This window comes from Moschus berezovskii, chromosome 23, assembly GCF_049115385.1.
Source record: "Moschus berezovskii isolate FMDL1 chromosome 23, NW_MosBer_1.0, whole genome shotgun sequence".
In the NCBI taxonomy this organism is placed as follows: domain Eukaryota; kingdom Metazoa; phylum Chordata; class Mammalia; order Artiodactyla; family Moschidae; genus Moschus; species Moschus berezovskii.
The window spans coordinates 2,720,185-2,743,943 of record NC_142482.1 but is presented as its reverse complement, the minus strand read 5'-3'; the positions used below and the strand labels follow the sequence as shown (position 1 = coordinate 2,743,943).

The 23,759-nt window shown below is 50.6% G+C and overlaps 1 protein-coding gene across 1 annotated transcript; it reads left to right on the top strand.

Moving 5' to 3' along the window:
* The first annotated feature begins 325 nt into the window (after positions 1 to 325).
* Positions 326 to 23,131, top strand: LOC148774089 (uncharacterized). The gene is made up of 5 exons (XM_088831524.1): positions 326 to 562; positions 9,305 to 9,409; positions 18,043 to 18,209; positions 22,430 to 22,470; positions 22,707 to 23,131. The coding sequence occupies exons 1-5, from the start codon at positions 326 to 328 to the stop codon at positions 23,129 to 23,131; spliced, it is 975 nt and encodes a 324-aa protein (XP_088687650.1).
* The last annotated feature ends 628 nt before the right edge of the window (positions 23,132 to 23,759 follow it).

Here is a 23,759-nt window from a genome sequence, read left to right as displayed (position 1 = left end):
CACTGGAGCTGTTTGTAGGATGACAGGCCTAGGGAGGAGATGGAAGAGTGACCCCCACTCTGCAGATGGAGAGACTGGGGAAACCAAGGGGGGCACATGTCTTGCCCAGGACCACATCACTTCTGAGAAGAGGGAACCTGGGCTGAAAGCAGCTGTGTCCTCAGAGCTCAGACCCTGGCTGCACCCAGGTCTCCCAAAGGCTGTGGGATGGGCTGAATGTGTGTCACTGTGCCTGCACGTGGCATAAGGGCATGGGAGAACAGCCAGAAACCCAGAGGTTCCCTTGGGGAACTTTGTGGAAGGGACCTAGGCCACGAACCAGGAAATGATGTCATTTCCTGGCAACAGAACCCAACAGAACCCACAACCCGTGTATCTAGGCCTCCCCAGCGGAGAGGAGCCCCCAGCCAGATCGCTTGCTGTCAAGATGTTCTGCTATTTGCCCCTGCACAGAGGTCGGGTCCTCAGGCTAGCTCACAGGCAGAAAGTGTGGGAAGGCAGTCGACGCTGGCCCAGGGCCCCTCCGAGTGTCCTCTGGCTCTTTGCCCGAAGGAATAGAAAGGTAACAGGGGAGCCCCAGGCCGGGTCTGCCCACCTCTCCCATCCCACCCGTGGAAGCCTGAGGCATTTCGCTGTGTGTGGATGGGGGTTTCTCAGGCTGTGTCTGCCTCAAGCATGCCCAGCCACACGTGGGTCAGGAGCCCGTGGACCGCTTGTGTCCAAACCCCAGGGGAGAGCACGCTTGGTGGTATGGTGAGCGTCCAGGCAGAGCCGTGTGCCCAGCCTGACCTCAAGCCCTTGGCGGGGGGGGTCTCCATCCTCCCTGGTGGGTATCTCAGCAGGCATTTATCTCTGTTCTTTCTGAGAGCAGAAGGGCAGACGGGCAGAAACATTAGATATCCTATCCAGGCTCAGCTCAGAAATATCGAAGCAGGGCTGGCTGATGGTCACTATCATTGCATAGCGTCCCACCCGAGGTGGCCTCTGAGGGTCACACCACATGCACCTCCCAGAGGTAGGGTTCAGAGCACCACCCCGTTACCAGGAGGCCCAGTGCAGGTTCTAGGTGAGCATGGCCACGGAGGCCTCAGCCCAACTGGCAATGAAGAGGAGGCGGTCAAGTCCTGCTGTGAGACACCACCCAGCTCACAAACCGGGGCCCAGTCTAAGGCTGTCACGGAGCTCAACACAGCTGGCTCTGACACAGAGCTCCAAGAACCCCTGCCTCAGAGGCAACAGTAGGACCTGGGGCCCAGCACGGCAGAGCTCAGAGGTGAGGCGGCTGGGCTTCTGCATGTGAGTGTGGGGAGGCGGTGCTGAGCCACACAGGGAGGAGTCCTACAGAGCTGGGGCTGGACTTGGACCAAAGGCTGGCCTCAAACTACCCATCTTGGAGACTGCAGAGAAAACTCCGATCCTGGGCCTTCTTAGAGAATCTCTAGGAGGCTTTCGTGCCCACTTAGGCACATGGCAAGGCTGGCCTGTGGCAAACTTTTCTTCTCCCCCAGCTCTAGCTCTGGCCGTCAAACTCAGCCAGCCTCCCTGTCTAAGACTTGTCCCTACAGAGGTGGGAACTCCAAGTGCAGGACCCAGGGATCCACTGAGGGGAGATCGAGACCTGAGACGTCCCCACCCAAAGAAATGGGGCCAGCCATGTACTGGCCAGCACCCTCAGCACATCGGACCTCTGCATGCATGACGCCCAGCCCCAGGCCCTGATGTCGCACCACGCCTTCCAGAGCCTCTACCTCCACAGGCACTTGCACCTGCTCGGGCTTTGGCGGCAGGACTAAAGTCAGGGACTGATTGACCACCTGCACAGAGGGAGCCTGTCCTGGCTCCTGCCCAGGACTCAGATGACCACCATGACTGTCCAACCCCTGCAGGGAGAACAGGCCCCTGCTCTGGACAGAGGTCCAGAGCCCGTTCAGCAAATACCTTATCCAGGGGTGCAGTTGGCTCTGCAGCCACCATCCCTGTGTGTTCCGCAGGGACGCCGTCCACTCCCTCCCCGACCAGGGGAGATTGACTTCCCTTCCCCTGAGCTCATTTTCATCAGGTTTCTCGGAATCTTTCTTCTCAAATTTTGTGTCTTTTATGGCTTTGTGTATATTTTGCTCACAAGTGTGTGTCAATAAATTTTCCTTCCTTGATGCCATTGGGAATATGGAGGCCTTCAATGCTGAGTAAGGATCACCACTGTCTACATTCGGACACCCTCATTCCCCCCTCCCCAACTTCACAGCAAAGCCTGGTTTCATAGCAAGTACTGCCCGTTCCTCTCTCCCCCGCCTGACAACATTGAGTCTATTTCTTTCTGCATTTCTTCCCATTCTTTCGGGGTCCCCAGTCAATGCCAATTACTGAAAAGATAGGAAACTTTATTTTGGTCTGACTGAAGGTGAAAGTTATAGTCTCTCAGTATCGTTCGAGTCTTGGCATTCCCATGAATTCTACAGTCCATGGAATTCTCTAGGCCAGAATCCTGGAGTGGGTAGCTTTTCCCTTTTCCAGGTAATTGTTCTGATTCCCCATATGTTGGAAGACAAAACTGGATTATTCTGGTTTCTATTTCATTTGAAGTAGCCTTTGGGTATCAGAAAGGACCGTGTAGGTCCTTTCAAGAAGTCATCTGCCAAACGAAGCCCTCTCGGCAAATGTGCTCAGAATCTCCAGGTAGGCAGTGCTGTTTCAGTGGGAAACTGCAGGCATAAGGGAAAGTCTGAGTTCTTCCGCCGGCACAAACAAGGGCTGACCTAGCACAGAATGGGGCAGAATCAGGCCTAGATGGGCTCTGGGACCTGGGAAAAGGCAGTCCCCTTCCTTCCTAATTCTTGACCCCCTCATTGGGAGGACCGGAAGGTCACATTCAGCCATCGCTCCCTCGGATATCAACTTTCATCCTCCTGCTCAAGTGTCCCACTCATCTTCGAGGGGTGAGGGAGGCTGCCCCAAAAGTGGCTCCCCGCATCCTTGTCTTTGAGCCTCATCAACTTGGGTCATTTTCCCCTTTGCAGGGGGAATAGGCATTGTCATTGTTTCAAAACTCAAGAGAGATTCATGCAAATTTTGTGGAATCGACTCATTTCCATTCTCCATTGTTCAGTCTCTCTCCCTCCTTCTGTCTTTCTTGAACTTTTCAAATTCATTCTGTCTCTTCCTTTCTGTGTCTCTGCTGTGGATGCTTGCGTGCCTGTGAATGAATGTAAGCATGTACATTGTTGACCTAGAGAGAGGCTTCAAGGTTTCCTTTCCAGTGAGGTAAAGGTTTGGGGATGGAGTTGAGGTTAGGGGAAGGGATAGGTCTGGGGTTTGTTCTGTGAGACTTAGTCGTGTGAGTTCTTGTCTTTTTTACTTAGGAAACCCTTCTTCTATATTCTGCTTGCAAATATTCCTTTGTGTTCAGTTTGTTACCATTTTGATTTGTGAATGCTAAGCTTTTCTGTTTCAAAGCTGTTCAATTGGATGGAAGCTAGTTGATGTTGTTTGGTTTCCTGTTTCCTTGACTTGAAGAGACACAATTTTGCTTCCGCCACCACAAACATGTCGTGAAGTCCCTGACATTAAGGAACCTATGGCCCGTGCTTATTTCCAGGAGTTTCATCACTTCAGGCCTTGCGTTGATTTGTTTCACTGAATCTGAGGTGTTATGAGACCAAAAGCCAATGTGATTATTCAGATGCAACCATCTCCAAAACCCACAGCTTTCTGTTGCAGAGGCTCTTGTTCCCATTCATATCGCCCCCCCTCAGCAGGTGCCCAGCAGGTCTGTGGCTTCGGACCACCAGAGGTAAGCATCTCAGAAGACAGGGGCCACTGTGCCAGAAGTAGAGTGGGATCCACCCTGAGGGTGGGCACAGATCGTCAATAGATGCTCCTATGAGACTTTGATGGGTCCGGCACACTCTTCCTCCAGATAGCGAGAGAGATGTCTATGGGCTCTGTTAGGCCCTCCACTCCCACTTGTGGCCCCGAAGGCTGGTTGTCACCATGATGAGCACCTAGCTCTAGATGATGACCACTGCCACCTGCCCTGTGTTTCCTTTTGACCGCATGTCCACGCAAAGCATCAGGCTGTCTCTGAGCTACCCTAGCCATGTCCATTGTCTCTCATTGGACCTGCATATGTTTCTTCTGTTTCCTTCCCGATCATACATTTTCTCGAGCATGTGGGGACCACAAGGATGGTGGGTCGTTTCCTGGCCTTGTGTTCTGAGGAAGAGTTTTCCCTTTGTTGGTGTGGATTTATCTTTCCATTTCTCCTGCCTGGTTTATTGTTGTGAGTTTGTTTGAGCCAGGAGAAGAACTCAGCATTTCCTTGTGTCTGAGGTGTCCCACTTACAACAGCACTGCCTACCTGGAGATTCTGAACAGTTATCGAGAGGGCTTCGATGGGCAGATGACATCTTGAAAGGACCTACACTGTCCTTTCATATACTGAAAGGCTCCTTCAAATGACATAGAAACCAGAATTCTCCAGTTTGGTCTTCCAATATGTGGGGACTCAGAACAATCCCCCGGAGAAGGGAAAAGCTACCCACTCCAGGATTCTGGCCTAGAGAATTCCATGCACTGTAGAATTCATGGGCATGTCAAGACTCTAACAATACTGACAGACTATAACGTTCACCTTCAGTCACAGGAAAATCCAGTTTCCTTTCATTTCAGTGATTGCATTGGTTGGGGACCCCGAAAGGATGGGAAGAAATGCAGAAAGAAGTAGACTCAATGTTGTCAGGCGGGGGAGAGAGGCATGGGCAGTGCTTGCCATGAATCCAGGCTTTGCTGGGAAGTGGGTGGGGTGATAGAGTGAGGGTGTTCGAATGTAGACAGTGGTGATGTTTACAGAGCATTGTGAAGGCCTATATATTCCCAAATGGCATCTAGGAAGGAAAATTTATTGACACACACTTGTGAGCAAAATATACAGAAAGCCATAAAAGACATAAAAGATGAGAAGAAAGATGCCTAGGAGCCTGATGAAAATCAGCTCAGGGGAAAGGAAGTCAGTCTCCCCTGGGTGGGGAGGGATTGGACGGCATCTACAGGGAACACACAGGGATGGAGCCTGTAGAGCCAAACGCGCCCCTGGACGAGTTGTTTTCTGAACGGGCTCTGGGTCTCTGTCCAGAGCAGGGGTCTTTTCTCCCTGCAGGGGTGGGACCGTCATGGTGGGTGTCTGAGTCCTTGGCAGGAGCCAGGGCAGGCTGCCCTTGTGCAGGTGGTCACTCAGACCCCGACTCAGGTTCTGCCACCAATGCCCGAGCAGGTGTAAGTGCACGTTGAGGTGGAGGATCTGGTAACGGGGTGGGACATCGGGTCCTGGGGCTGTGGGTCGTGCAGGCACAGATATCCGATGTGCTGAGTGTGCCTGCCAATACCCGGTTGGCCACATGTCTTTGGGAGTGTACGTCTCAGGTCTCGAAACCACCTCAGTGGATCCCTGGTTCCTGCACCTGGAGCTCCCACCTCTGTAGGGACAGGTGTTGGAGATGGAGGCTCGCTGAGTTTGACGGCCAGAGCTAGAGCTGGGGGAGAAGAAAAGTTTGCCACAGGCCAGCCTTGCCATGTGCCTAAGTGGGCACGAAAGCTTCCTAGAGATTCGCTAAGAAGGCCCAGCATCGGAGTCTTCTCTGTAGTCTCCAAGATGGGTGGTGTGAGGCTAGCCTATGGTCCAGGCCAAGCCCCAGCTCTGGGGGACTCCTACCTGTGTGGCTTAGCACTGAATCCCTACACTCATGTTCAGCAGTCCCAGCCGCCTCACGTCTGTGCTATGCCGTTCTTGGTTTCAGGTCCTCCTGCTACCTCAGGTGCAGGGCTTCTCAGAGCTCTGGGTCAGGGCCGGCTCTGTGGAGCTCTGTGGCAGCCTGAGACTGGGCCCCGGGGTGCATGCTGGGTGGTGTCTGGGTAGCAGGCCTTGCCCGTTCCGTCTTCATCTTCAATTGGGCTGAGCCCTCCTTGGCCACGCTCACTTAGAGCCTGCACTGGGCCTCCCGGGCAGGTGGCTAGTGCTCTGAGCCCTCCTTCTGGGAGGTGGATGGGGTGTGCCCCTCAGGGGCCAACTCGGGTGGGACGCTCTGCAATGATAGTGACCATCAGCCAGCCCTGCTTCTATATTTCTGGGCTGAGGCTGGCCAGGATGGCTGCTGCCTCTGCCTGTCTGCCCTTCTGCTCACAGAAAGAGCAAAGACAAAGATCTGCTCAGCTACCCACCCGGGAGGACAGAGACACCCCTGAGGGTGTGAGGTCAGCCTGGGCACGCGGCTCTGCCTGGACACTCCCCATGCCACCCAGTCTTCTCTCCCCTGGGGTGTGGACACAAGCGACCCATGGTCTCCTGACCCACATGCGGTTGGGCTTGCTTGAGGCAGACACACCCCGAAAAACCCCCATCCACACACAGCAAAAGGCCTCAGGCTTCCCCGGGTGGGACAGGAGATGTGGCCGGACCTGGCCTGGGGCTCCCCTGTTACCTTTCTGTTCCTTTGGGCAAAGGGCTAGAGGACTCTCGGGGGTGAGGGGGGACTGAGCCACTGTCAACCGTGTGCCCACACAGTCTGCCTGTGAGCTCGACTGAGGTCCTGGCATCATCTGGGCAAGGGCAAGCAGCAGAACATCTTGACAGCAAACCATCTGGCTGGTGGCTCCTCTCCGCTGGGGAGGACTGGATACCCGGTTTGTGGGTTCTGTTGGGTTCTGTTGCCAGGAAGTGACATCATTTCCTGGTTCGTGGTCGAGGACCCTTCCACATGCTCCCCAAAGGAACATCTGGGTTTCTGGCTGTTCCCCCACGTCCTTAGACCACATGCAGGCACAGTGAAACCACACAGCCCACCCCACAGCATTGGGGAGACCTGGGTGCAGCCAGGGCCTGAGCTCTGAGGACACAGATGTTTTCGGCCCAGGATCCTTCTTCTCAGAAATGATGTGGCCCTGGGCAAGGCATGTGCTCCGCAGGGTAACCCAGTCTCTTGATCTTCAGAGTGGGGAACACTCTCCCATCTGCTGCCTAGGTTTGTCAGCCTACGAACAACTGCAGTTCCTGTTCATACTTTGGGCCTCTATCACATGGAGCTTGGACACTGAGACTTCCCAAAGGACAGATTTCACACAGGGCTGACCTAGCACAGAATGGGGCAGAATCAGGCCTGGATGGGCTCTGGGACCTGGGAAAAGACAGTCCGCTTCCTGCCTATTTCTTGACCCCCGCATTGGGAGTACCGGAAGGTTATATTCAGACATCGCATCCTCTGATATCAACCTTCTTTTTCCTACTCAAGTGTCCCACTCAGATTCGAGGACTGGGGGAGTCTGCCTAAACAGTGGCTCCCTGCATCCTTGTCTTTGAATCTCATCATCTTGTGTCATTTTACCACTTGCAGGGGGAATACGCACTGTCAATGTTTCCAACCTCAAGAGAGATTCATGCAAATTCTGTGAAATCGACTCATTTCCTCTCTCCCTGGTTCAGTCTCTCTTCCACGTTCCGTTTCTCTCCTGACCTTTCCAAATTCAGTCTGTCTTCCTCTCTGTGTCTCTCCTGTGGATGCTTGAATGCATGTGAATGTATGTAAGCATGTAAACTGTTGACCTAGGGTGAGGCTTTAGTGTTTCGTGTAGAGTGAGTTTAAGGTTTGGGGTTGGAATTGGTGTTAGGGGAAGGGCTAGATCTGGGTTTTATTCTGGGAGACTTAGTGGTGTGAGTTCTCAGTCTCTTTTACGTAGGAACCCCTTCTCCGATATTCTGCTTGCTAATATTCTATTTGTTCAGTTTGTTACCATTTTGATTAGCAAATTCTTAGCTTTTCTGTTGCAAAGCTGTTCAAGTGGATGAAAGCTGGTGGGTGTCTTTTGGTTTACTGTTTCCTTGACTTGAAGAGACCCAATTTTCTTCCACCCCCACACACGTGTTGAGAAGTCCCTGACATTAAGGCGCCTATGGCCCGTGCTTATTTCCAAGAGTTTCATCACTTCAGGCTTTGCATTGATGAGTTTCACTGAATCTGACGTGTTCTGAGACCAAAAGAGAATATGATTGTTCAGATGGTACCATCTCCAATTCCCACGGCCTTTCCTTGCAGAGGTTCTTTTTCCCATTCGTATCACCTCCCCTCCTTTGGCGTCAATGAATTGACCGTAGAAGCTTGGGTTTACATCTGGAACCTCAAATCCATTCCATGGATCTGGTTCTGTGTGTTTGATTTCTTCCCAGTACTATGCTGTCCTGATGATCCTAGTCTGAGAGTCTAATTGGCTATCAGTCAGCCTGCTATGTCCATTTCAGAGCTTTACGGCAGATTGCATTGACTCTTTTGACTCCTTTGTGTTTCCATAGACATTTTGGATTCTTAGGTTATAATGCCCTGAGAAAAGCCATTGGTATTTTGAGAGAAATAGAATGGATCCTCTGGATTGCCCCACGGTGGGGGTGCGGGGGAGGGGGAATTGATATCATCTTACCAGGAGGAATTCTTCTGATCCTTGAGCACAGCTATTTTCCATTGGATTTGTGGGATTCACCTCCTTTTATCCATCTCTTGCAGTTCTCAGAGAATAGGGGCTCCCCTCCTGGCTTAGATGGTCTCCTAGCTATTGCCTTTCAGGGAATGTAACCTTCGGTGGGGTTGATAATTGCCGTCTTCTAAGCGTTTGCTGTGAGTGTTAGAAATGTCAAGTATTTCTCTTCCTCTTCCTCACTGTCCATCTCTCTGAGCCTCCAGGTAGGACAGGCCTAGTCCAGGGACCCACGGGCATCGGGGAGTGCACCTAGACTCTGTGGATCAGACCCTCAGTTCTGGGCATCATTTGGTGTACTCTCCGCGTCCCTTTCTTCGCCTGGTGTCCCTTCAGACCTCTCCTTCAGGCTCCTTTGTGTTCATGTCATTTGTGTATTAACAGCTAAATCCTGCCTAAGCTCAGTGTATGCATACAGAGTCCTGCCACTTCTCCCATCCCACCCGGAGAAGCCTGAGGCCTTTCCCTGTGTGGAAGGGGTTTTCTCTGCTTGTGTCTGACTCAAGCAAGCCCAGCTACATGTGGGTTTGGAGCCCTTTGACTGCTTGTGTCCACACCCCAGCAGAGAACAGGCTGCCTGTCATGAGGAGCGTCCAGTCAGAGCTGGTGGACCAGGCTGACCTCACGCCCTCGGGTGTGTCTCCGTCCTCCTGGGTGGGTATCTCAGCATATCTTTGTCGCTGCTCCTTCTGGGAGCAGAAGGGCAGACCGGCAGAAGCAGCAGCCATACTGGCCAGTCTCAACTCACAAATATCAAAGCAGGGCTGGCTGATGGTCTCTATCATTGCAGAGCATCCCACGGGAGGTGGCCCCTGAGGGGCACACCCCATCCACCTCCCAGAGGGAGGGCTTAGAGCACCAGCCCCTTGCCCGGGAGGCCCAGTCCAGGCTCCAGGTGAGCGTGGCCACGGAGGGCTCAGCCCAACTGGCAATGAAGACGGAGCAGGCCAGGCCTGCTACACAGACACCACCCAGCACGCACCCCGGGGCCCAGTCTCAGGCTGCCACGGAACTCAGCAGAGCCTGCCCTGACCCAGAGCTCTGAGAAGCCCTGCCTTAGAGGTAGCAGTAGGACCTGGAACCCAGGAGGGCAGAGCAAATAGAAAAGGCATTTGTGGCTGCTGCATGTGAGTGTGGGGAGGTAGTACTGAGCCACACAGGGAGGTGTCCCCCAGAGATGGGGCTGGTCCGGGACCAATGGCTGGCCTCACACCACACATTTTGGAGACTGCAGAGAAGACTCCAATGCTAGGCCTTCTTATAGAATCTCTAGGAAGCTTTCGTACCCACTTAGGCACATGGCAAGGCTGTCCTGTGGCAAACTCTTCTTCTCCACCAACTCTAGCTCTGACCGTCAAACTCAGCCAGCCTCCACGTCCAAAAGGAGTCCCTACAGAGGTTGGAACTCCAGGTGCAGCACCCAGGGATCCACTGAGGGGAGATTGAGACCTGAGACGTCCCCTCCCAAAGAAATGGGGCGAGCCGGGTACTGGCTAGCACCGTCAGCACGTCCGAACTCTGTGCCTGCACGAACCAGAGCCCCAGGCTCCGATGTCCCACTCCGTTTTCCAGAAGCTCCACCTCCACGTGAACTTACACCTGCTCGGGCTTTGGCAGCAGAACCCAGGTCAGGGCCTGAGTGACCACCTGCAGAGGAGCAGCCTGCCGTGTCTCCTGCCAAGGACTCAGACGCCCAACATGCCTGTCCCACCCCTGCAGGGAGAACAGGCCCATGCTCTGGACGGCGACCCAGAGCCCTTTCATCAAAAACCTCGTCCAGGGACGCGGTTGACTCTGCAGCCTGCATCCCTGCCTGTTGTCCGTGGCAGCCCTCCACTCGCTCCCCACCCAAGGGAGATTGACTTACATTCCCCTGAGCTGATTTTCATCAGGCTCCTAGGCATCTTTCTTTTCGTCTTTTATGGCTTTCTGTATGTTTTGCTCACAAATGTGTGTCAATAAATTTTCCTTCCTTGATGCCATTTGGGAATATGGAGGCCTTCACAATGCTGTGTAAACATCACCACTGTCTACATTTGGACACCCTCATTCTATCCCCCCCAGTTCCCAGCAAAGCCTGGATTCATGGCAAGCACTCCCCGTTCTTCTCTCCCCGCCTAACAACATTGAGCCTACTTCTCTCTGCATTTCTTCCCATCCTTTCGAGGTCCCCAATCAATGCCAATCACTGAAATAAAAGGAAACTTGATTTTGCTCTGACTGAAGGTGAATGTTATAGTCTCTCGGCATTGTTAGAGTCTTGGCATCCCCATGAATTCTACAATCCATGCAATTCTCTAGGTCAGAATCCTGGAGTCGGTAGCTTTTCCCTTCTCAGTGGATTGTTCTGACTCCCCACATATTGGAAGACAAAACTGGAGAATTCTGGTCCCTATGTCATTTGACGTAGCCTTTGGGTATCTGAAAGGACCATGTAGGTCTTCTCAAGATGTTATCTGCCAAACGAAGCCATCTCAGCAATTGTGCTCAGAATATACATGTAGGCAATGCTGTTGTAAGTGGAACACCTCAGGCACAAGGGAAATGCTGAGTTCTTCCGCTGGCACAAACAAACTCACAACAATAAACCAGGCAGGAGAAATGGAATGATAAACCAATACCAACAAAGGGAGAAGTGTTCCACAGAACACAAGGCCAGATCCACCATCCTCGTAGCCCCCACATGCACGAGAAAATCAGTGATCGGGAAAGAAACAGAAGAAACATGTGCAAGTCCAATGTGAGGCAATGCACATGGCTAGTATAGCTCAGAGATGGCCTGATGCTTCGCATGGACACGTGGGCAAAGGGAAACACAGTGCAGGTGGCGGTTCTCATAATCTCAGAGCTAGGTGCTCAGGTTGGTGTCAACCAGCCTTCGGGACCACAAGGGGGAATGGAGGGCCAGCAGAGCCCATAGACATCTGTCTCACTCTCTGCCAGAAAAATGTGCTGGACCCATCAACGTCCCACTGGAACATCTCTTGGCGATCAGTGCCCACCCTCAAGGTGGATCCCATTCCACTTCTTGCACGGTTGATCCTGTCTACTGAGATGCTCACCTCTGGTGGTCCAAAGCCGCAGGCTTGCTTGGTGCCTGCGCAGACGAAACTCCCTTAAGCCGCTCACGTCCAAGGGCACACAAGGATGCCTGTGGCTTCTGGCTCAATGATGGAAGATCAGAGCCCTCTCAACCAGACTTGGGGATCGGTGCTGAAAGGGAGGCCGCACCTGACTCCCCCTTTCACTGGACAAAGTGTCCTTGCTTCTAGAGCTGCTGAATCCATTCAACTGTGGAAATGCAAGCTGAAAAACACCCATCTTTCCGAGAAGGTCTCCAAAAGAGTTTAGGAGTGACACATTGGAAACCAGAGGGGATGGCATGCATGTCCATGGAAAATTAACACCTCTCAACAAATGCACTTCAAATGATTCCTAGACATACGTTCCATGCAAAATGGTTCACAAATCCAGAAGGAAATGGAGCCGACATTAGACATGAGCTCTGAGTTTTCACACACAATACCAAAAGGCACTACACAAAGAGTAACCAGGGAACACAGTGAACTTTGTCAAATCCAAGATTTGGGCTCTGGGAAAGACCGTCTGAAAAACACAAACAACATATCCCAAGCGGGAAGACAACTGTTTGCATACACGGAACGTAGGCAGAATTTGGCTCCTAATACACAAATGACATGAACACAAGATTGAAGGAGAGGTCTGCAGGAAAACCAGGCGAAGGAAGGGACATGGAGAGTATACCGAATGATGCCCAACAATGAAGGCCTGAGAAACACAGTCGAGCTGCACTCCCCAATAGCCGTGGGACCCTGGACTAGGCCTGTTCAACCTGGAGGCTCAGAGAGATGGACAGTGAGGAAGGGGAAGAGAAATCATTGGCATTTCTCATACTAACAGCAAATGCTTAGAAGGAGATGGCAAGTATCAACCCCATCGACAGTGACATTTCCTGAAAGGCAATAGCTAGGGGTCCATCTAACCAAGGAGGGAAGCCCCTCTTCTAAGAGAACTACAAGAGATGGATGAAAGAATGTGAAGCCCACCAATCCAATGGAAAATAAACTGTGCTCCAGTATCAGAAGAATTTCTCCAGGTAAGAAAATGTCACTTCCCCCTCCCCCCGGCCCCCAACTTGGGGCAGTCCAGAGATCGCACGCTATTCCTCTCAAAATAACAACGGATACACAGATAAAGGATTATTAGAGAATACTATCAGCAATTATATGGCAATAAATTGAATACCCTGGAAGAAATTGACAAATTCCAAGAAAAGTACAACTTTACAAAACTGAACCAGGAAGAAATAGAAAATCTGAACAGACCCATCACAAGCTCGGAACTAGAGGCTATAATAAAAAATCTTCCAGCAAACAAAAGCCCTGGTCCAGACGGCTTCACGGCAGAGTTCTATCAAAAATTTAGAGAAGAGCTAACACCTATTCTACTCAAACTCTTTCAGAAAATTACTGAGGAAGGGAAATTTCCAAACTCATTCTATGAGGCCACCATCACCCTAATCCCAAAACCTCGTAAAGATCCCACAAAGAAAGAAAACTACAGGCCAATATCACTGATGAACATAGATGCAAAAATCCTTAACAAAATTCTAGCAATCAGAATCCAACAACACAGTCAGAAGATCATACATCATGACCAAGTGGGCTTATCCCAGGAATGCAAGGATTCTTCAATATCCACAAATCAATCAACGTAATACACCACATTAACAAACTGAAAACTAAAATCATATGATTATTTCAATAGATGCAGAGAAAGCCTTTCACAAAATACAGCATCCATTTATGATAAAAACCCTCCAGAAAGTGGGAATAAAAGGGACATATCTCAATATAATAAAAGCTATATATGACAAACCCACAGAAAACGTTATCCTCAACGGTGAAAAACTGAAAGCATTTCCCCTAATGTCAGGAATCAGACAAGGGTGCCCATTCGCACCACTACTATTCAACATAGTTCTGGAAGTTTTGGCTACAGCAATCAGAGCAGAAAAAGACATAAAAGGAATACAAATTGGAAAAGAAGAAGTAAAACTTTCACTGTTCGCTGATGACGTGATCTTCTACACAGAAAACCCTAAAGAATCTACCAGAAAACTACTAGAGTTAATCAATGAATACAGTAAAGATGCAGGATATAAAGTCAACACACAGAAATCACTTGCATTCCTTTACACTAATAATGAGAAAATAGAATTAGAAATTAAGGAAACTATTCCATTCTCTGTTGCAAAGAAAAGATTTAAATACTTAAGAATGTATTTACCTAAGGAAACAAAAGACTTGTACACAGAAAACTATAAAACACTAGTGAACATAACCAAAGAGTACACTAATAGAAAGAGAAATATACCATGTTCATGTATTGGAAGAATAAATATTGTTAAAATGAGTATAATATCTAAAGTAACTTACATATTCAATGCAATCCCTGTCCAGCTACCAACGATATTTTTCATAGAACTAGAACAAATAATCTCACAATTTGTATGGACATACAAAAAACCTCGAATAGCCAAAACAATCTTGAGGAAGAAAAATGTAACTGGGGTAATTAGCCTGCCTGACTTCAGGCTCTACTACAAAGCCACAGTCATAAAGACAGTATGGTATGGGCATAAATACAGAAACATAGATCAATGGAACAAAATAGAAAGCCCAGCGATAAATCCACACACCTATGGATACCTTATCTTTGACAAAGGAGGCAAGAATATAAAATGGAGAAAAGACAGTCTCTTTAACAAGTGGTTCTGGGAAAACTGGTCAGCCACTTGTAAAAGAATAAAACTAGAATACTTCCTAACACCATATACCAAAATAAACTCAAAATAGACTAGAGAGATAAACATAAAACCAAAAACTATAAAACTCCTAGAGGAGAATATAGGCGAAACACTCTCTGACATAAATCACAGCAGGGTCCTCCAAGACCCACCTCCCAGAATATTGGAAAGAAAAGCAAAAATAAACAAATGGGACCTAATTAAAATCAAAAGCTTCTGCACAGCAAAGGAAACTATAAGCAAGGGGAAAAGACAGCCTTCAGAATGGGGGAAAATAATAGCAAATGAAACAACTGATAAAGGATTAATCTCCAAAATATACAAGCAGCTCCTGCAGCTCAATTCCAGAAAAATAAATGAGCCAATCAAAAAATGGGCCAAAGAACTAAACAGACATTTCTCTAAAGAATTCATAAAGATGGCTAACAAACACATGAAAAAATGCTCAACATCTCTCATAATCAGAGAAATGCAAATCAAAACCACAATGGGACACCATTTCACACCAGTCAGAATGGCTGCTATACAAAAGTCTACATGCAATAAATGCTAGAGAAGTTGTGGAAAAAAGGGAACCTTCTTACACTGTTGTTTGGAATGCAAACTAGTACAGCCACTATGGAGAACAGTGTGGAGATTCATCAAAAAACTGGAAATAGAAATGCCATATGATCCAGCAATCACACTCCTGGGCATACACACCGAGGAAACCAGAATTGAAAGAGACACATGTACTCCAATGTTCATCGCAGCACTGTTTACAATAGCCAGGACATGGAAGCAACCTATATGTCCATCTGCAGACGAATGGATAATAAAGCTTTGGTACATATACACAATGGAGTATTACTCAGCCGTTAAAAAGAATGCATTTGAATCAGTTCTAATAAGGTGGATGAAATTGGAGCATATTATACAGTGTGAAGTAAGCCAGAAAGAAAAACACCAATACAATATACTAACCCATATATATAGAATTTAGAAAGATGCAAATGATAACCCCGTATACGAGACAGCAAAAGAGAAACAGATGTATAAAACAGTCGTAGGGATTCTGTGGGGGAGGGTGAGGATGGGATGGTTTGGGAGAATGGCATTGAAACATGTATATTATCTTATGTGAAACGAATCACCAGTTTAGGGTCGAGGCACGTTACAGGATGTTCAGGGCTCGTATGACCCAGAGGGAAAATAAAGGGAGGAGGGAGGTGGGAGGGGGGTTCGGGAGAGGGACCTCATGTACACCCGAGGCGGATTCATGTCAATGTATGGCAAAACCAACCAATATAATATTGTAAAATAATTAGCCTCCAATAAAAAAAAAAAAAAACCAACGGCTGTTCTCAGGGCATTATAACCAATGAATTCCAAAATGTCTATGGAAACACAAAGGAGTCAAAAGAGTCAATGCAATCTGCCACAAAGCCCTGAAATGGACATAGCAGTCTGCTTGATAGCCAATTAGACTATCACACTAGGATCATCAGCACAGCATGGTATTGGGAAGAAATCAAACACGCAGAACCAGATCCATGGAAACGAATTGAGGGTCCAGACATAAACCCAAACTTCTATGGTCAATTCCTTGACGCCAAAGGAGGGGAGGCGATATGAATGGGAACAAGAGCCTCTGCAATGAAAGACCGTGGGAATTGGAGATGGTTCCATCTGAACAATCACATTGGCTTTTGGTCTCAGAACACGTCAGATAAAGTGAAACACATCAACGCCAAACCTGAAGTGATGAAACTCCTGGTAATAAGCATGGGCCATAGGCTCCTGCATGCCATGGACTTCTCAACATGTGTGTGTGTGGGGGGAAGAAAATTGGGTCCCTTCAAGTCAAGGAAACAGTAAACCAAAGGACACCCACGGGCTTCCATCCACTTGAACAGATTTGCATCAGAAAAGCTGAGCATTCACAAATCAAAATGGTAACAAACTGAACAAAAAAGAATATTAGCAAGCAGAATATCGGAGAATGGGGTCCTACGCGTCTCCCAGAACAAACCCCAGACCTATCCCTTCCCATAACACCAAATCCAACGACAAAGCTTTAACTCACTCGACACGAAACCCTAAAACCTCAAACAAGTTCAACAACATACATGCGTCCATGCATTCACATGCATGCGAGCATCCAGCGAAAAGACACAGAAAGGAAGAGACAGACTGAATTTGGAAAGGTCAAGAGAGAGAGGGAACGAGGGAGAGAGACTTAACAATGGAGAGAGGAAATGATTCGATTTCATAGAATTTGCATGAATCTCTCTTGTGGTTGGAAACAATGACTGTGCTTTTTCCCCAAGGGGGAAAATGACTCAAGATGTTGAGACTCAAGGACAAGGATGCGGGGAGCCATTGTTGGGGCAGACTCCCCCAGCCTTTGAGCCCGAGTGGGGCAATTGAGGAGGATTCGGAAGGTTGATATCAGAGGGGGTGATGTCTGAATATGACTTTCCGGTCCTCCAAATGCAGGGGTCAAGAAATAGGCAGAAAGGGGACTGCCTTTTCCCAGGTCCCAAAGCCCATCCAGGCCTGATTCTGCCCCATTCTGTGCTAGGTCAGCCCTGTGTGGAATCCATCCTTTGGGAAGTCTCAGTGTCCAAGCTCCATGTGATAGCGGCCCAATGTTTGAACAGGCACTGGAGCTGTTCGTAGGCTGACAGACCTAGGCAGGAAATGGGAGAGTGACCCCCCACTCTGCAGATGGAGAGAGTGGGGAAAACCTGCAGGGCACATGCCTTGCCAAGGGTTACTTCACTTCTGAGAAGGAGCCTGGGCTGAAAGCAGCTGTGTCCTCAGAGCTCAGGCCCTGGCTGCACTCAGGTCTCCCCAATGCTGTGGAGTGGGCTGTGTGTGTCACTGTGCTTGCACATGGCCTAAGGGCTTGGGGAAACAGCCAGAAACTCAGAGGTTCCCTTGGGGAGCTTTGTAGAAGTGACCTCGGCCATGAACCAGGAAATGATGTCACTTCCTGGCAACAGAACCCAACAGAACTGGCAACCCTGGTATCCAGGCCTCCTCAGTGGAGAGGAGTCCCCAGCCAGATCACTTGCTTTCAAGATGTTCTGTTGTTTGCCCCTGCCCAGAGGCCGGGGCCTCAGGCGAACTCACAGGAAGAGAATGTGGGAACGTGGATGACGCTGGTTCAGGGACCCCGGAGAGGCCTCTGGCCCTTTGTCCTAAGGAACAGAAAGGTAACAGGGAGGCCCAGGCCAGGTCCGGCCACCTCTCCCGTCCCACATGGGGAAGCCTGAGGCCTTTGCCTGTGTGTTGGTGGGGGTTTCTCGGGGTGTGTCTGCCTTAAGCAAGCTCAGCCGCATATTGGTCAGGAGCTCGTGGGTCGCTTTTGTCCACACCACAGGGGAGAGCAGGCTGGTGGCATGGGAAGCATCCGGGCAGAGATGGCTGCCCAGGCTGACCTCACTCCCTCAGGGGTATCTCTGTCCTCCCGATTGCGTATCTGAGCAGACACTCGTCTTTGCGCTTTCTGGGAGCAGAAGGGCAGATGGGCAGAGGCAGCAGACATCCTGGCCAGGCACAGCTCAGAAATATCGAAGGAGTGCTGCTGATGGTCACTGTCATTGTACAGCGTCACACCCGAAGTGGCCCCTGAGGGGAACACCCCTACCACCACCCTGAGGGAGGGTTCAGAGCACCAGCCCCCTGCCCAGGAAGCACAGTACAGGCTCCAGGTGAGCGTGGCCACGGAGGGTTCAGCCAAACTGGCGAAGAAGAGGAAGCAGGCAAGGCCTGCTGCACAGACACCAACAAGCACACACTCCGGGGCCCAGTCTCAGGCTGCCACGGAGCTCAGCACACCCGGCTCTGAACCAGAACTCCGAGAAGCCCTTCCTTGGAGGCAGCAGGAGAGCCTGGAGCCCAGCAGTGCAGAGCACAGAGTTGAGGCTCCTGGGGCTGCTGCATGTGAGTGTGGGGAGGCGGTGCTTAGCCACACAGGGAGGAGTCCCCCAGAGTGGGGCTGAGCCTGGACCAAAGGCTGGCCTCACACCACCCATCTTGGAGACTGCAGAGAAGACTCCGAAGCAGAGCCTTCTTAGCGAATCTCTAGGAAGCCTTCATGTCCCCTTAGGCTCATGGCAAGCCTGGCATTTGGCAAACTCTTCTTCTCTCCCAGCTCTAGCTCTGGCCATGAAACTCAACCAGCCTTTACGTACAAGACCCGTCCCTACAGAGGTGGGAGCACCAGGTGCAGGACGCAGGGATCCAATGAGGGTAGATCGAGACCTAAGACAACACTCCCAAAGCTACTTGGTGAACCGGGTACTTTACAGTCCCTTGAGCACATCGGAACTCTGTACCTGCACGACTCCCAGCCCCAGGCCCCGATGTCTCACCATGCCTTCCAGAACCTCCACCTTCACGTGTACATGCACCTGCTTGGACTTGGCAGCAGAACCCGAGTCAGGTCCTGAGTGACCACCTGCACAAGGGCAGCCTGCCCTGGCTGCTGCCAAAGACTCAGATGCCTACCATGACTGTCCCACCCCTACAGGGAGAACAGGTCCCTGTTCTGGACAGACTTCCAGAGCCCTTTCAGCAAACACATCGTCCAGGGGCACGGTTGGCTCTGCAGTCTCCATCCCTGTGTGTTCCCCGTGGACACCGTCCACTCCCTCTCCACCCAGGGGAGATTGACTTCCCTTCCCCTGAGCTGATTTTCATCAGGCTTCTCGGTATCTTTCTTCTCACCTTTTATGTCTTTTATGGCTTTCTGTATACTTTGCTCAGAAGTGTGTGCCAAAAATTTTCCTTCTTTGATGCCATTTGGGAAGATGGAGGCCTTCACAATGCTGTGTAAGCATCACCACTGTCTACATTCTGAAACACTCATTCTATCCCCCTCCCACTTCCCAGCAAAGCCTGGATTCATGGCAAGCACTCCCCGTTCCTCTCTCCCCCACCTAAAAACATTGAGTCTACTTCTCTCTGCATTTCTTCCCATCGTTTCGGGGTCCCCAATCATTGCCCATCACTAAAATGAGAGGAAACTGGATTTTGGTCTGACTGAAGGTGAAAGTTATAGTCTCTCAGTATTGTTAGAGTCTTGGCATCCCCATGAATTCTACATTCCATGGAATTCTCTAGGCCAGAATCCTGGAGTTGGTAGCTTTTCCCTTCTCCAAGGGACGCTGGATTATGGAGAAAGCAAGAGAGTTCCAGGAATACATCTATTTCTGTTTCATTGACTATGCCAAGGCCTTTGACTGTGTGGATCACAATAAACTGTGGAACATTCTGAAAGAGATGGGAATTCCAGGCCACCTGACCTGCCTCTGGAGAAACCTGTATGCAGGTCAGGAAGCAACAGTTAGAACTGGACATGGAACAACAGACTGGTTCCAAATAGGAAAAGGAATACGTCAATGTTATATATTGTCACCCAGCTTATTTAACTTCTATGCAGAGTACGTCATGAGGAATGCTGGGCTGGAAGAAGCACAAGCTGGAATCAAGATTGCTGGGAGAAATATCAATAAACTCAGATATGCAGATGACACCACCCTTATGGCAGAAAGTGAAGAGGAACTCAAAGGTTTATTGATGAAAGTGAAAGAGGAGAGTGAAAAAGTTGTCTTGAAGTTTAACATTCAGAAAACGAAGATCATGGCATCTGGTCCCATCACTTCTTGGGAAATAGATGGAGAAACAGTCGAAACAGTGTCAGACTTTATTTTTTGGGCTCCAAAATCACTGCGGATGCTGATTGCAGCCATGAAATTAAAAGACGCTTACTCCTTGGAAAGAAAGTTATGACCAGCCTAGATAGCATATTAAAAAGCAGAGACATTACTTTGCCAACCAAGGTCCTTCTAGTCAAGGCTATGGTTTTTCCCGTGGTCACGTATGGATGTGAGAGTTGAACTGTGAAGAAAGCTGATCGCCGAAGAATTGATGCTTTTGAACTGTGGTGCTGGAGAAGACTCTTGAGATTCCCTTGGACTGCAGGGAGATCCAACCAGTCCATTCTAGAGGAGATCAATCCTGGGTGTTCATTGGAAGGACTTATGCTAAAGCTGAAACTCCAACACTTTGGCCACCTCATGCGACGAGTTGACTCACTGGAAAAGACTCTGATGCTGGGAGAGATTGGGGGAAGGAGGAGACGGGGACGACAGAGAATGAGGTGGCTGGATGGCATTACCGACTCGATGGACATGAGTTTGAGTGAACTGTGTGAGTTGGTGATGGACAGGGAGGCCTGGCGTGCTGTGGTTCATGGGGTTGCTAAGAGTCGGACACGAATAAGCGACTGAACTGAACTGAACTGAACTGAAGGTCAACAATATACATGCGTACATGCATTTCTCAGGCATGCAAGCATCCAGAGGAGAAACACAGAGAGGAAGAGACAGACTGAATTTGGAAAGGTCAAGAAAGAGAGGGAACGAGGGAGAGAGACTGAACAATGGAGAGAGTAAATGAATCGATTTCACAGTATTTGCATGAATCTCTCTTGAGTTTGGGAAAAGTAACAGTGCCAATTCCGCCTGAAAGGGGGAAAATGACCCGAGATGATGAGACTCAAAAACAAGTATGCGGGGAGCTACTGTTGGGGCAGGCTCCACCACCCCTCGAGGCAGAGTTCGACATTTGAGCAGGACGAGGAATGTTGATATCAGAGGCGGCGATGTCTGAATATTACCTTCCGGTCCTCCCCATGCTGGGGTCAAGAAATAGGCAGGAAGTGGACTTCATCTTGGAAGGTCCCAGAGCCCATCTAGGCCTGATTCTGCCCCATTCTCTGCTAGGTCAGCCCTGTGTGGAATCCGTCCATTGGGAAGTCTCAGTGTCCTAGCTCCATGTGAGAGCGGCCCAAAGTTTGAACAGGCACTGGAGCTGTTCGTAGGTTGACAGACCTAGGCAGGAAATGGGAGAGTGATCCCCACTCTGCAGATGGAGAGACTGTGGAAACCCTGTGGGGCACATGGCTTGCCCAGGGCCACAACACTTTTGAGAAGAAGGAACCTGGGCTGAAAGGAGCTGTGTCCTCAGAGCTCAGGCCCTGGCTGCACCCTGGTCTCCTCAAGGCTGTGGGTTGTGCTGTGTGGGTGTCAATTTGCCTGCACGTGTCCTGAGGGCATGGGGGAACAACCAGAAACACAGAGGTTCCCTTGGGGAACTTTGTGGAATGGACCTTGGCCACGAAAGCAGGAAATGATATCACTTCCTGGAAACAGAACCCAACAGAACCCGAAACCCGGGTTTCCAGGCCTCCCCAGCAGAGAGGAGCCCCCAGCCAGATCGCTTGCTTTCAAGATGTTCTGCTGTTTGCCCCTGCCCAGAGGCCAGGGCCTCAGGCAAGCTCACAGGCAGAGTGTGTGGGAAGGCGGTCGACGCTGGCCCAGGGCCCCCAGAGAGGCCTCTGATCCTTTGCCCGAAGGAACCGAAAGGTAACAGGGGAGACCCAGGCCAGGTCAGGCCACCTCTCCCATCCCATATGGGGAAGCCTGAGGCCTTTCCTTGTGTGTGGATGGGGGTTTCTTGGGGTGTGTCTGCCTCAGGCAAGCCCAGCCGCATGTGGGTCAGGAGCCCGTGGGTCGCTTGTGTCCACACCCCAGGGGAGAGCATGCTGGGTGGCATGGGGAGCGTCCGGGCTGAGCCGTGTGCCCAGGCTGACCTCACACCCTCATGGGGGGTCTCCATCCTACCCGGTGGGTACTGAGCAGACACCAGTATCTGTTCTTTTTGGCAGCAGAAGTGCAGACGGGTAGAAACTTTAGACATCTTGTCCAGGCTCAGCTCAGAAATATTGAAGCAGGGCTGGCTGGTGGTCACTATCATTGCATAGCGTCCCACCCGAGGTGGCCCCTGAGGTGCACACCACATCAACCTCCAAGAGGGAGGTTTTAGAGCACCACCCCCTGCCCTGGAGGCCCAGTGCAAGCTCCAAGTGAGCGTGACCATGGAGGGCTCAGGCGAACTGGCGATGAAGAGGAAGCGGGCAAGGCCTGCTGCTCAGACACCACCCAGCACACACCCGGGTACCCAGTCTCAGGCTGCCACTGAGCTCAGCACAGCCAGCTCTAAACCAGATCGATGAGAAGCTCTGCCTCGGAGGCAGCAGGAGGACCTGGAACCCAACACAGCAGAGCACAGAGGTGAGGCGGCTGGGGATGCTGCATGTGAGTGTGGGGAGGCGGTGCTGAGCCACACAGGGATGAGTCCTCAAGAGCTGAGGCTGGGCCTGGACCAAAGGCTGGACTCAAACCACCCATCTTGGAGACTGCAGAGAAGACACCAATGCTGGGCCTTCTTAGTGCATCTCAAGGAAGCTTTCATGCCCACTTAGGCACATGGCAAGGCTGGCCTGTGGCAAACTCTTCTTTTCCCCAAGCTCTAGCTCTGGCCGTCAAACTCATCCAGCCTCCACGAACAAGACCTGTCCCTACAGAGGTGGGAGCTCCAGGTGCAGGACCCAGGGATCCAATGAGGGGAGATCGAGACCTGAGACGTCCCCACCCAAAGACACGGGGCAAGCCGGGAACTGGCCAGCACCCTCAGCACATTGGATCTCTGTGCCTGCAAGACCCCCAGCCCCAGGCCCTGATGTCCTACCCCACCTTCCAGAACCTCCACCTCCACGTGCACTTGCACCTGCTTGGGCTTTGGCGGCAGAACCCGAATCAGGGCCTGAGTGACCACCTGGGCAGGGGAAACCTGCCCTGGCTCCTGCCAAGGACTCAGACGCACACCATTTCTGTCCCTCCCCTGCAGGGAGAACAGGCCCCAGTTCTGGACATAGACTCAGAGCCCTTTTGACAAATACCTGGTCCAAGGGTGCGGTTGGGTCTGCAGCCTCCATCCCTGTGTGTTCCCCGTGGACGCCGTCCACTCTCTCCCCACCCAGGGGAGATTGAATTTCCTCCCCCTGAGCTGATTTTCATCAGGCTCCTAGGCATCTTTCTTCTCATCTTTTATGTTTTTTGTGGCTTTATGTATATTTTGCTCATAAGTATGTATCAATAAATTTTCCTTCCTTGAAGCCATCTGGGAATATGGAGGCCTTCACAATGCTCTGTAAGCATCACCACTGTCTACATTCAGACACCCTCATTCTATTCCCCCCACTTCCCAGCAAAGCCTAGATTCATGGCAAGCACTCCCCGTTCTTCTCTCCCGCTCCTGACAACACTGAGTCTACTTTTCTCTGCATTTCTTCCCATCCTTTTGAGGCCACAATCAATGCCAATCACTGAAATGAAAGGAAACTGGATTTTCCTCTGACTGAAGTTGAAAGTTGCAGTCTCTCAGTATTGTTAGAATCTTGGCATCCCCATGAATTCTACAGTCCGTGGAATTCTCTAGAGCAGAATCCTGGAGTGGGTAGATTTTCCCTTCTCCAGGGGACTTTCTGACTCCCCACCTATTGGAAGACCAAACTTTAGAA

What these genes read in the sequence shown, in the direction of transcription:
- LOC148774089 (XM_088831524.1), top strand. Translation starts at nt 326, where the DNA reads ATGATGTCATTTCCTGGCAACAGAACCCAACAGAACCCACAACCCGTG. An exon ending in CGAGAAGCCCTTCCTTGGAG is followed by an intron (nt 18,210 to 22,429) that starts GCAGCAGGAGAG and finishes TCTGCCTCGGAG; the next exon opens with GCAGCAGGAGGACCTGGAAC. An exon ending in CAACACAGCAGAGCACAGAG is followed by an intron (nt 22,471 to 22,706) that starts GTGAGGCGGCTG and finishes CTTTTCCCCAAG; the next exon opens with CTCTAGCTCTGGCCGTCAAA.